Below are 12,874 nucleotides of genomic sequence, written 5' to 3' on the forward strand. Positions count from 1 at the left end.
CCCTAGGCTGACCTGTGCTGGTGCCCTGGGTCAGCGCTACCTGCAAGGGTGCAGGGAGCTAGTCAAACCAGAGCCTATGCAACCATTCACCTGATGTAATCAATAAAGTTGTGGCCTAAATTCTGCCAAAAACCAAACCAAAATTTGAGTCATGTGTGAATTTATTTAGGGGGGAGGTTTCTGGGTCTGAGTATGCAAAACAGAAGGATTGTGGAAGATAACAGCAAAGATATTGAATTTCTTTCTTTCTTTCCTTCTTTCTTTCTTTCTTTCTTTCTTTCTTTCTTTCTTTCCTGTCAGCATGGGAGTGTTGATGAAGTAATTCTAACCTGCATCTTCTGGAGGCTTCCCCTGGGGCAAAAATCCTGGCTAAATGCCCTCAGTTTCAACACTGTCAAAATAATCTTCAAGGGCTGCTCCACATAAATAGTTTTAATAATAAATGAAGGACGCTGCAGTTAGTCCTTCTTCTGTACTCATTTAATTGAGCTGCATATCGTAGGGTGTGAACAGCCAACCAGCTTTGCCCTGCTTCTGGACTTTTTGAGAACTTTTTTTTATCTTCTTCGAGTCACTCCATACTCTGTCTGCTTCAATCTGTGATTTAGCACCCAAGCTCCTCTGTACATAACAGGCTGTCTCCTCCTGAATCGCTTTTGTGGAGAATAAAGAAACAGCTGTAACACTTTCCTCTTTAGGTAGAAGGGGAATAAATGTGCAGGCACAAAAGCCTCTCCAGATTGCAGACAAATTGGTCTAAGAGCTTTTGTTGGAGTACTGCACACCCTCCAACATGTCCCAGAGGAGAACTGGGACATGCATACATGACGCGATAGCACGGCCCTGCCAAAACTGGATGTCCCTATTAAATGGGGACAGTTGAGGGGTATGGTATTGCTTCAGTTTTCATGGATTACCAAGAATGATGATGAGCATCTGATGATGTGTACTTTAGCTACTCTGCAGCTTTTATGCCATAATAAAATTGTTAGTCTTTAAACTGCCAGTACTGTTCTCTTTGTTATTTTTCTAAAAGTGCACAGCTATATACCTGATGGAGTTGTTGCAAGGATAAAAAGACTGCAAAACACTTTGGAGAATTCGAAATGCTTTTACTAAAAGAAGGATGCTGCCCTTGATAACTTAGAGTGCAGAGCCTATAAGTAGTATGGGAGCATGGATTGCACCCTGCCTGCATAGTTCATAGCCACACATTGGATTTGCCAAGGATCAATGTGTAAAATCCAGTGCTTATAAGCTTGATGACCTGGTTGTATCTCAGAGGTTTTTTTTCTTTGATATTTAGGGTTTCTTTTTCATGTTTAAAAACCTGCACATCCCCCACCTCCCCCATTTAAAATAAGGGGTGGGCAAGCTGGAGAGAGGGTTATTTAATTTGATTATTCCTTATTTATCAGTATTATGTTTATATCCATTCTACCATTTCTCCAAGGAGCTCAAGGTGGAATTCATGAGTCCCCATGTTATCCACTCAACAAACCTGTTGGTTAGGCTGAGATACAGAGATTAATTTCATGGCTGAGTGGCGCCTTTAACCCTGGTCTCCCAGCCTAGTCCATGTAATATCCTACCACATTATTCCAAATTCTGGTAAAGACATAGAAGTGAATAAGCTGGGGGAGGGGAATAGTATCTGGAAATTTTATGGGAGCCCTGTGTTGAAGGCTAACTACTGTAATTCAGTTATATGCTTATCAGGGAGCTATCCCCATGGAATTCAATGGGGCTTACTTTGGAGAGTAATGTAGTTATTGTGCCACGAACCCACAGTGAAAATTGTGGCAGCAGGGGTTCTTTCTGAACCAAGGTCATACTAGGAATGTAAAAAGTTGTTGATTTCATCCTGATGTGTAGTACAAAACTGTCTTTCTTCTATTTTGTTGTTCTTGCATTCCACATAGCAAAAACACAATTTGATCCAGGGTGTTCCCCCCCCCCCATGGCAGTTCTTTATAAACAATGCTACCATTGTGCAAGTTATGTTAATTTGCGATAGATATTTGCAGCTTTGAAATTAAGTGTCAACAACTGCCGCTTTACAGGAAGTCAATCTGGTCCTGACAGTGAGGGAATATGCAGACAGCAGCCATTTCCAAACCCATTACTGTTTTGACTGGAATTCTCACTTGGGCTGTTGTTGCTTAACTGCCAAGTATCCCGTTTTTCACGGGAAACCCCCGGATTTTAATCCGTTTCCTGCTGTTCTCCCGAATGGAAAAAAATCCCGGAAATCCCCCGGATTTCCTACCTGCCAGGGAGCCTCCATTTTGGGTGCCGCTCTGCCCATGTGTGGACACAAAAAATCGGGCAGAGCGGCACTGGAAGTCGCTTCTATGTATGCCCGGCGGCCATGCATAGAAGCGACTTCCGGTGCCGCTCTGCCCGATTTTCGGTGCCCACATATGGGCAGAGCGGCCCCGGAAGTTACTTCCGGTGCCGCTGCTGATCCTGCATTTTTCAGCGGGAGACTTGGCAGGTATGTGTTGTTGGCATCTGTCTGTCTTCATCAGCTTGATAACATAGGAAGCGTAGGAGGATTTATTGCAAAAACAAACAGATAACTCTGACGGCTCGAACAAAGCCTCTGGCATCATTACTCAAGATGACCCTTCTAAAGACTCCTTCCAGGATCTACAGAAGATATTGATACAACTCTTGCGGCTCTTGTTTTGCTTCCAGTCTAACAACCCTCCCATTCGCTGACTCTTAGGACTTAGTGGGTCAGCCCCACCTTCTTCCTGGCCTGAGATGCTGCCTCTGAGACTCTTCGCACCTTTTTGTGCTTCTGGCGAGCTTTGGCTGTGTTCTAGCCTGCACTCCACAACTGCCTTATTAGCTTGCTCGTCCAGGTCAGGAAGAGCCGGAGATGTGCCTGTCTCACATCTAACTCTCCCTGTTCCTGGCTGCTTTTTGCAGTTGGCTGCAAGCCTTCGCTTAGAGCTGACTCATTCCTGACAGTCTTTGACTCTTCCTGAAGCTCTGCTTGCTTTCCGCCCCCACCAGTGCTTTGGAGGGCAATGAGGGGGCATCTTTGAGAAATGTCTTCTTCTTTTCCACATGAATTACTTGCAGCTGCCCTGCCTTTCCACTGCTCCTCAGAGATGATGAGGCTCTTCCAACACCTTTAGGTTGGGGGTTCAAAGTTTTCCAGTTCACTGGCTTTTTGAGAGAGCCTTCTTCACTTTTTGTGACCTTCTGTCACCACCCCTCGTAGTGGCAGAATTACTTGCTCAGGACTCATTTCTTACACTTTGTCCTTCTTTTAATTTTTAATAAATGTATACAGCATTTTATTTCCCCATAGACAGGTGATCATTTTTCTGGTTCCATTCCTTTTTCTTGCCTTCATACTCCTAGATCATCAGGGGTAGGGAAGTAGGAATCACTTATGTAAACAAGTACCACAGTGTTGTTGAAAGTGGTTGAACTTTTGGGGGTGGACATTTTTGAATGGTTTCAATATGCTGGTATGTGACTGAATCCCTGAAAATAGTGACAATAGGGGGGGGGGACACCCTCAAATCGATTTCCAATACAATAAAGCAATAAAATAATAATAATACAGTTGACGTTACCAGATAGCTCAATTGGTTTGAGCATCTTCTTCTTCTTCTTTGGCAATCACTCATAGCCGAGTAAGATTGTCTTCCATAAACACAGTTTTAAAAGTGAGTCCGTAAGTGATTGTGGAGGCCAATTATGGATCCACATGTCCTTCTACAGGACATAGGTTTCCGGGTGGGAGTTGATCATGGTGAGGGTTTGTCAAGCTTGCCTTCCTCTTAGCGCATTTCCCCCTTTCGTCCTGAGTTCCAGTGTCTTCAAAACCCATGACACCTTTGCTAAAGGCTGTTCTCCAATCAGAGGGCTCACAGGCCAGTGTTTCCCAGTTGTCGGTGTTTATATTACTTTTTTTTATAGATTTGCCTTGAGAGAGTCTTTGAACCTCTTTTGTTGACCACCAGCATTACACTTACCAATTTTAAGTTTGGAATAGGGTTCGAGCATAATGTTGATAACACTGGGGTTTCAGGTTTGATCCCTGTATGGGGCAGCTGTATATTCCTGCATTGCAGGGGGTTAGACTAGATGATCCTCAGGGTCCCTTCCAATTCTATGAACATAACATCATAACAAAAAATGTAAAGCATAACAAAAAATAAACAGAACAGAACAGAACAAAACAAAACAAAAACACACCTGTACTTGGATTTAGTAACTGTAGCAACTATCTTGGAAGCTGCCCCAGTACTTGGAGTAATAAAAATTGTGTAACTGGTGCCAAAATGATAGGAAGGTTGGTGCCAGGTGTGGTTGCCTGAAGAGAGCATTCAATAAACAGGGTGTTTCCCAGTTACTATTTTCAGTGGCCACTATAGTATTTGGCTGCCATCCCTACCCTCTCTGCATGCCCTTGAAAGGATGCTACATTATGTTATTCAAAAAATTTCACACACATGCTCCTACAAATTAACAAAACTCCCCCTTCAAATGTACCACATACTAACGGAGTGACAATTTTGTGGGACTAATCTGATCAGCCCTAGTTCTGATAGAGAGGTAAGGACTTTGTTACTTAAAATTGGACCGGTGGCCAACGAGTGGGGGGACGGGGGGGACTGAATAATAATAAAAACATTTGATTTCACAGGCAGTGCTGTGTAACTAAATGTCAAGTCAATTTGACTTACCTGAACTTTTGACTGAAAAGAAGTTGATATGATTGTCCAAATGCAGCCTAATAAGTGGTTCTTGTGGGGGGCGGGCGTGTGCATGCAGACACACAACTACTTCACCAATCCCTTCACACAAGTGACAAACAAGCCTGGAAGTTGCCATAAACAACTATTATTGAAACACCTTCAAAGCAAGCCAGGGTATGAAATTATCATATCCTTCGGTTTAATATGGAAATTTAGCTTGCTTGGAATCTAACCCTATTTTCCTGGTTTTGGCATAGTGGGAAGTTATGGTTTGCTGCAAACTACCTATACTCATGTGGAGCAATGAAGCAACAGTGTTACCAGTATAAGCGATAGAAGCATGTGAGCAGAGCAAGAATGTCCGACTAAGCAATTCCCCACACAGCCATAAAATCTGAACAAAGCAGTTTTAACAGGGATTGTAATGCTCTATAAAATAACTCGTTTAGGGTGTGGGTGATGCTGTGTGTTTTTGCTCCTGGCTCCTGATGAATGAAGCAAGAAATCCAGCCAGGCCCTCCTGAAATGGTACAGCAGCATGATAACAGTGCAAAATAAATATACAAATCAGCCAACTCAGTCCTTGTTTATATTTGCAAGCTGCTACGGGCTTCTAAAGAGTATTCTAAATTGCTGTTTTTAGTTTTTGCAAAGAAAATTGCCCCGTGCTATTTTTATAGAGAAAGAGATGCTAGAACTCACCATAAATGTCTCCCTTGTTCTCTTATAATGGCAAAGGCATCCACCTGAGAGGTGCCAGAACTGAGCTCAGGTGAGCTCCAGCTGGAAAAAAGCTATGACATTGCCCATATTCCCTTGCCCATCCCTCCTCCTCAAAACAGAATGGAATAGATATGTACCAAAACTGAAATTTTGTAGAAAATTGCACCAAGACTCTGACAATTTATCTTAATGCTTATGGTTAAAAGAAGATGGCGAAATCATATTATAAAGAAATCACAGCCGAGGATTTCCACAAAATCTATAATGCAGTCATTACAGAGTATAGGTAAAAAGTGTTGGCTATATTTTTTAGAACCCATAGGCAAGATTATGGCCCTTTAAATTAATCCTGAATAGCAAACCACCTCCTGCTGTCTCTTCTTCTAATCCAGGCATCCCTAAACTTCGGCCCTCCAGATGTTTTGGACTACAATTCCCATCTTCCCCGACCACTGGTCCTGTTAGCTAGGGATCATGGGACTTGTAGGCCAAAACATCTGGAGGGCCGCAGTTTGGGGATGCCTGTTCTAATCAGTAAACATTATATACAAAACATACATTGAAAGTATCACAATTTAATCACCCTTATTCTGGCAAGCTACATGAACAGCATAATTCTATACACGTCCCATCCAAAGTGAGCCGCATTCAGTTCAAGTAAGTAAGTAAGTAAGGGATTGCAGTCAGAGTATTAAGGCATTGCTTATCAAAGAAAACAGAGCTTGAAGGATGCACACTATGACTTCATTTCCTTCTGGAGTTAGACAGATTACTTTTAAAGTTATATTATTACCATTGCAGGCATGCAGAAATAATAATACTTTATTATCTCATTCCAATAGTTATAACCAGCCCGGAATATTAAAGTCCTCAGTAAAGGGGAGCAAATTATAAAAGAAAGAAACAGAAACAAAGCACAAGTGTATTCCATTATATTAAAAAATCAGAACCACATAAACTAGTCTCCCCTACACTTTCAGTCAGCCCTGAAATGGAAAACAATGCATACTTTTTTTGTCTAAATAACCGGCTATCTAAATAAGTGGAACACAATGTTGATCCTTAAAGTTTAGACATGTTTTCTTACCTCCTTTGCATTACAAAAGGGTGCCAACATCATTTCAGTTGCATGTGGTCTGGCAGCATTACCTCTTATAAGAATATTGCAAACTGGCAAGTGCTTAATTATGACTGTCAGAGCCTCGCCCCTTTTCGCATTTCAGTAACGTGAGGCTACAGGAATGAGCAAATGGACGACCCAATTGGATACAAGTTTCATCACATACTTCAGTGTTGCTGGCTGTGTTTTTTTTTTAACCAACACCTGGAACTGGGAAAGAGAGCTAGATCAGGTCTGCGGCATGGCAGACCTTCCCTGCTGCACCTGATATGCCCACTGGAAACTTCCGCTTCCATTAAGGCACTGGGAGGTGGATTCCAAATGGGGCTGCAGTAGAGGATACAGAGTTAAAGCTGTAAAACCCACACCACACCACCACCCAGCCCCACTCAAGCCCAGGACAGCTCTATCTGTCTCTAAAACGGAGGCACCAACTTCTTAAAAAGATTGCGGGAGCCCAACACAAGGTCCTGATGCCATGTGTTAGAAGCTGCGATGTCATGTGACATCGCAAGGAGCCAGGGTCAGAGCCAAACATGGTGACAGTGTGGCCCCAGTGGCTGGTGAGCCCCGTCCCCCCCACCCACCCACACAAGGGAAAGACAGGGGAAGCAGCCCGTGGGCAGAGGCAGCAGGAGGAGGAAGAGCCGCCAGCGGGGAGGGGGATTTGTCTCGGCCTCTAAGAGTTGGCACCTATGCTCTAAAACAAAACAAAGAAACAACCGCACCATGGCAAATTGTGGGATAAAGTTGGCCAAGTGAAGTCTTTCCGCATAGTTTCCTAATCCAGCGTGGGGATTTCTAAACATTTGATGACTGAAATACACTGTTCCTGGAAACCCTGGGATTACTGGTTGAGAGTGTCTTAAAATGGTTTTTAGTTGTGTTCTTAATGTTTTATCATTGCTGTGCCCACCACCCTAGACTCCCCTGGGAAGAAGGGCAGGGTGTAAATTGAATGAACAATTTTGTAAGGGCAGCTACAGGTGGCTTCAATTTGTGAGAAGAGGGGTAGAAGGGACTGTTTAACACCTTCCTTCCCAGCTATTTGTTGACACCACCCCTTTGTCTACCCCCAAGGGGTAAAATATACAGCACGTGGGGAACCTGGGAAGGGTCCTCTACGCAACCTGAAACCACAGCTCCTTTAAACGTCTCCTTTAGACATCTGAAGGCAGCCCTGTTTAGGGAAGCTTTTAATGTTTAATAGATTGTTATATTTTAATATCCTTCTGGAAGTCGTCCAGAGTGGCTGGAGAAACCCAGACAGATGGGTGGGGTATGAATAAATTATTATTGTTGTTGTTGTTGTTGTTGTTGTTGTTGTTAAGTTGCTTTCTTTTAGTAATCAGACAAAACTTTCTACTAAGTCATAAAAGTTTTTTTTTGCAATATTCATCTAATTATTGTTTACTTACTTGCATGTCTCATTTTGCGATTTTATGTTTATGTTTTTTATACTTTTAACCATTTAAAAATAATGATCAAGAGAAGTATGGAAATGATTTGGATAAAATCTTCCATCCTGAGACTCTCTCCCCTACCCCTATCCCAGTGCACCGCTTCCATGAGTTATGTCAATTTGGCAGGCCCCACGAAATGGGAAAGCAAAAAGAATGCCCAACCAGCAAAAAGGAAGCCAAGGGGTAAGGAACAAATCTTTCAGTAAGATTGCTCACTTTTTAATCCGGTACATTGCAGATGTTGTAGCTTTTCACCACAATTGTAGGGAAAAGATTATGGCATCTTGAGTTGACATGGTAATTGTTGTTTAATGTTTTCAAACAATATTAAATATGAAGTTCAAAAAGCAAGACAGAGCTTCTACAATTTCAATTTTCAAAATGACAGCCGCAAACAAAATATTGGAGTATGCCTGCTAAAAAACGAGATTTGGTAGCAGGTCACTTCGCATCAGACAACCTTACACATACTTTGTGCCCAGTCCAAAGAAGAACCTTGCTTCAGAAAATCCAAAGATTTTCATGTCTCCACACTGACTATCATGGGCACACCCAACAACAAACAGCTCTGCCTTCTTCTTTTTTACAAATATAACTCCCCCCCACGGGTGTTTGTTTGCTTTTACAAAACAAATTTGCAGTAATAGCACCCTCCTTTCTGAAGGACTGAAGCTTGTCAGATTTCAGACCGATGGGTACAGGTGTGTGACATTATGTGAAGCACCTTTAAAGTTGATTTGAGAGAGAATGATTTATCTCCCATTTTGCCTTTGTCCTCTAAGAAGCTGCCTTCGGGCAGAGGTGGATTTAGGGCAGCATGAATGGTTCCACTGCAATGGGTGCCAAGCCAAGGGGGTGCTGAAGGGTGTCACATCTGTGATGTAGTGAACCGAGGAGAACAGAAGGTGAGAGGCAAGGGGACAAATTTTGGACTCGCACAGGGCACCACTGAAATTTGAAAAACCAAAGTCAACCCTTGCCTGGGCCAGCATGAGTTTTGTCAGTCCATTGAAATTTGAAAGGATATGCTAATGTAGTGTTTGTGCCCATTGTGTGGTGAGGCCCCGGACCCCTAGCTCACTCAGAAATAAACACATGAACACAAGTATATTGGATTAATGGGATAAATAAGGCCACAACTATATTGGTTACAGATGTGAGCAGTTTGGCTTAGGCAATTGGATGAAGCAAGACTACCGTATAACTTGACTCCTGCCCAACTGCAGGAAGTCTCTTAAAGGGTCAACCACTGGAAGGGGGAGCCCTCTGATGTACATCAAATGAGCCCCCCTCCCCCGGGTCACCATTGGGGTTGTGCCATGGCCCATGCCCAGGCTTTGGACAGGAACTGCACCCCCAGATCCCTTTAACAGCATACCCCTAATGTGGAGGGGCAGGCGGAAGCAACAATCTCCCCAGGCCCGGCTCGCCCATTGACTCTAGTGGTGCAATGCACCACGGCGCCTGGGCGATCAGGGGGCGCTGAGGGGCGCCCCAGCAAGTGGGGGAGCTTCATGGCGGCCTCCCTTTTCCCTCCACCAGCCGCGCCGCGAGAGCAGGGAGGGAAGCGAGCGGAACAGGGGCACTAGGACCCTGTTCCGCTGTGCAGCGCCAGGGTCATCCCTCACCCCGGCACTGCGTTTCATTGGTAGAGGTGACGCCACATGGCAGCACCTCTACCAATGAAACGCAGTGCTCTGTTGGTGGGAAGGAACCCGGCGTGGCCCGGCCTGCCCAGGCACCCCACTCCGCTGGGAGAAGGGAGGAAGGCTATGCGGAGCAGCGGCGCCCCCTCCCCCCCTCAATCCGGTGGCATCGGACAGGCAGGCGGCCTCCGGCACAGCGCGGCCCTGCTGTGAGGTGCGGGGGCCGCCATGAGGCTCCCGCAGCCCGGCACGCCAGGTAAGAGTTTTCCTTTTTTTTTAAGAGTGGGGGGGGTGCCCGAGGGATCCCTGCACCAGGGCGCCCGATGACCTTAAGACGGCCCTGAATCTCCCCTCCCATAATAAGGCTTACCCCAAGGGTCCCCAAACTAAGGCCCGGGGGCCGGATGCGGCCCAATCGCCTTCTAAATCTGGCCCACAGACGGTCAGGGAATCAGCATGTTTTTACATGAGTAGACTGTGTCCTTTTATTTAAAATGCATCTCTGGGTTATTTGTGGGGCATAGGAATTCGTTCATATTTTTCCCCAAAATACAGTCCGGCCCCCCACAAGGTCTGAGGGACAGTGGACCGCCCCCCTGCTGAAAAAGTTTGCTGACCCCTGGCTTACCCAATGCCTAAAGTTGTGGTGATTGCTACTAGGTAGGCGAAAACCAAATGGCTAGTGCCAATTAAGCCAACTGGGAAAATTCATACCCAGCCCTGATAATCAGGTGACCGAAATAAGTCATAGCAATGCCATAGTCAAACCACGCAAGAAAAGAGGGTGGGTGGGCTGGGGGATCCCACGGCTGGAAGCAGAAGGAGGTTGCTTCCCCGGCCACACCAATATTTAAACAGGCGTAGCCACGCCCCAGGCAAGCCCCGATTGGCCGAACAGAATGTGACATGGCCAGGAATCCTTCTGATGAGGGCGGCTTACCTCCATCCACTCCAGGGTCACTGCGGGGACCCAGATCCCGCCCAGAAAGCATCCACTCCTAAAAGGGGGAGCTGTCCTATAAAACTGGGGAGGGGGTGACAGAATCACAGCTAACATGCATGCACGCAACAAAGAACACAATCATAGGGTCAAACAGATTGCATTGATACTCACATACCTGCAAACAACAACAACGAGTTTAAAATTAAATGCAGCTAGGGCCAGAGTGGTGGTGGTGGTGAGTGAAACTAAGGCTGTGTACACATTACCATGAACTATTCTGGCTCCAGGTGTACACATGGCATTCACCATAAAAGAGAGTGGGCTGGCAAAGAACAATGGAAAATGGACAGCGTCCAGATACATTGCTTCAGTGTTACTCCCCAAAGCAGGGTGATTGAAGAGAGAACGTCATTTCCTCATTGGAAGCTAGAGCTATCAGTCTCAAAACCACACCCCTTTCTCTCCCTCCTCTATGCCTAGCAACGTTCATTTTACAGAGGTTGTTGCAAGGTGTCTGTGTTGCTCCAAAGATCTGAAGCTTCATAAGTGGATCATTTTGCACCTGTCTGCTTCAGAGAAGCACCACTACACTATGGGCAGGGTCCAAATCTACCCAATTTTATTTGCCTGAAGTGAATTCACACCCCTATTCATTTTACTTCTGCCAAGTCAGCATGTCAGCCTTCTCCTTCTGTAGCTACTTGATATTTTAAAGTAAGCCTCTGTATAGCCTGAGCACAAAACAGAGAGTATGATACTACAATTCATAGCCCAGAGAGGAGTAACTGAGGCAAAGAGAAAGAACAGAATGTACAGAGTCAACGGAAGCTTCACAATCACTTACCTGAGGGAAAGTTGGCAGGATTCAGCAGCCTTGTTAAAAACAATTTCCCTTTCTTGCCTTCTCCCGTTTACTGAGCATCACCCAGCTGATTTATTTACAGATCTCCAAAGATGTGCAATATTCAGAGCGGAGGAGAGAAGCATTTACACGCAACTCTGGAGAAGAAGGGCAGTTACCTGCGAGTAAGGTGGAAGGAGGAGACCAAACTTTTCATGACACCGTGTGACTCCAGTACTCAGGGAAAGGAACAACATGAAAACAACCATGGGAAAACATCAGAAAAGCTGCCACATGAGTTTCCCCCAAGCTTATGCAGCTGCAACTGGAAGAATCCTCCCACACAGAAGTCAAGGTAAATTAATTGGAGTAATAATTGCCATGGAACTACTATTTCAGACAGGAAAGATCTCAGAACCTGAACACCATCCTATAACACTATTATTGTGTAATACTATTGTGTAATATCTTCTCCAGGGAACATTTGTCTCACCTGCAAATGGGTCACACCAAATTTCTTCATTTCAAACATATTTATGCTGACTTTCATCATATAAGATTTCAGGGTGGTATACAACCAGGGTGTCAGGTGGCAGAGGAAACAACTTCCACGGCAGGTTGCCAGGGACGGATAAGACAAGAAAAAATCCTTACAATCTGCTTTTTATTCAATATTTACAGAGAGAGGCTTGGAACGCAGCCTCTTGGAATAATGGTGTTGTCTCAAGTGAATCTCCACCTCACCCCTATCTCTTCCACTTTCTCATTCGGCAAGCTCAACTTCTCTACTACGGGTGCTGAGAATTAATTGCCCTGTGTCTTTGAGTTCTTTGCTCTCCTACTTTCAAGGCTCGCTGGGTTCTTGGAGGGGTGGTCCGGAATGCTTTCTAAAGATACTGTGTCCATCAGCTGTTGCCCCCCCCAGTGCTTCCTCTTCTTCCTCCCCCTCTCCCATTATTTCCCAACTTTCCCCCTCATCTGCCCCTGAACTGTGAGCTCCCTCAAACTCCTGTTGTAATTCTAAACTGTACCCCTTTTCTCTGGAAGGGTCCGGCTGGGGAGGCAGTCTCCACCATTCCTCCTCTGTCCAGTCCATGACACAGGGTGAATCATAGTACAGTCATACCTCGGTTTAAGTATGCCTCGGTTTGAGTATTTTCAGTTTAAGTACTCTGCAGACCTGCCTGGAACGGATTAACCCACTTTCCATTACTTTCAGTGGGAAAGTTCACTTCAGGTTAAGTACGGACTTCCAGAACCAATTACACTCATACCTCGGGTTAATGAGGCTTCAGGTTGAGTACTCCGCAGACCCGTCTGGAACAGATTAATCCACTTTCCATTACTTTCAATGGGAAAGTTCGCTTCAGGTTAAGTACGCTTCAGGTTAAGTACAGACTTCCGGAACCAATTG

General features: G+C 44.9%; 1 protein-coding gene across 2 annotated transcripts in view; it reads right to left on the reverse strand.

Moving 5' to 3' along the window:
- LOC118083588 (cytosolic phospholipase A2 epsilon) overlaps nt 1–6,592 on the reverse strand; it is a 46,934-nt gene extending 40,342 nt beyond the window's left edge. For both annotated transcript variants that reach the window (XM_035112122.2, XM_035112132.2), the window contains exon 1: nt 6,535–6,592. In XM_035112122.2, the coding sequence (XP_034968013.2) occupies nt 6,535–6,567 (33 nt within the window). In that variant the 5' untranslated portion in view covers nt 6,568–6,592. The remainder of the gene's footprint in view (nt 1–6,534) is intronic.
- Nucleotides 6,593–12,874: the final 6,282 nt, after the last annotated feature.

This window comes from Zootoca vivipara, chromosome 1 (genome assembly GCF_963506605.1).
Source record: "Zootoca vivipara chromosome 1, rZooViv1.1, whole genome shotgun sequence".
Taxonomy (NCBI): Eukaryota; Metazoa; Chordata; class Lepidosauria; order Squamata; family Lacertidae; genus Zootoca; species Zootoca vivipara.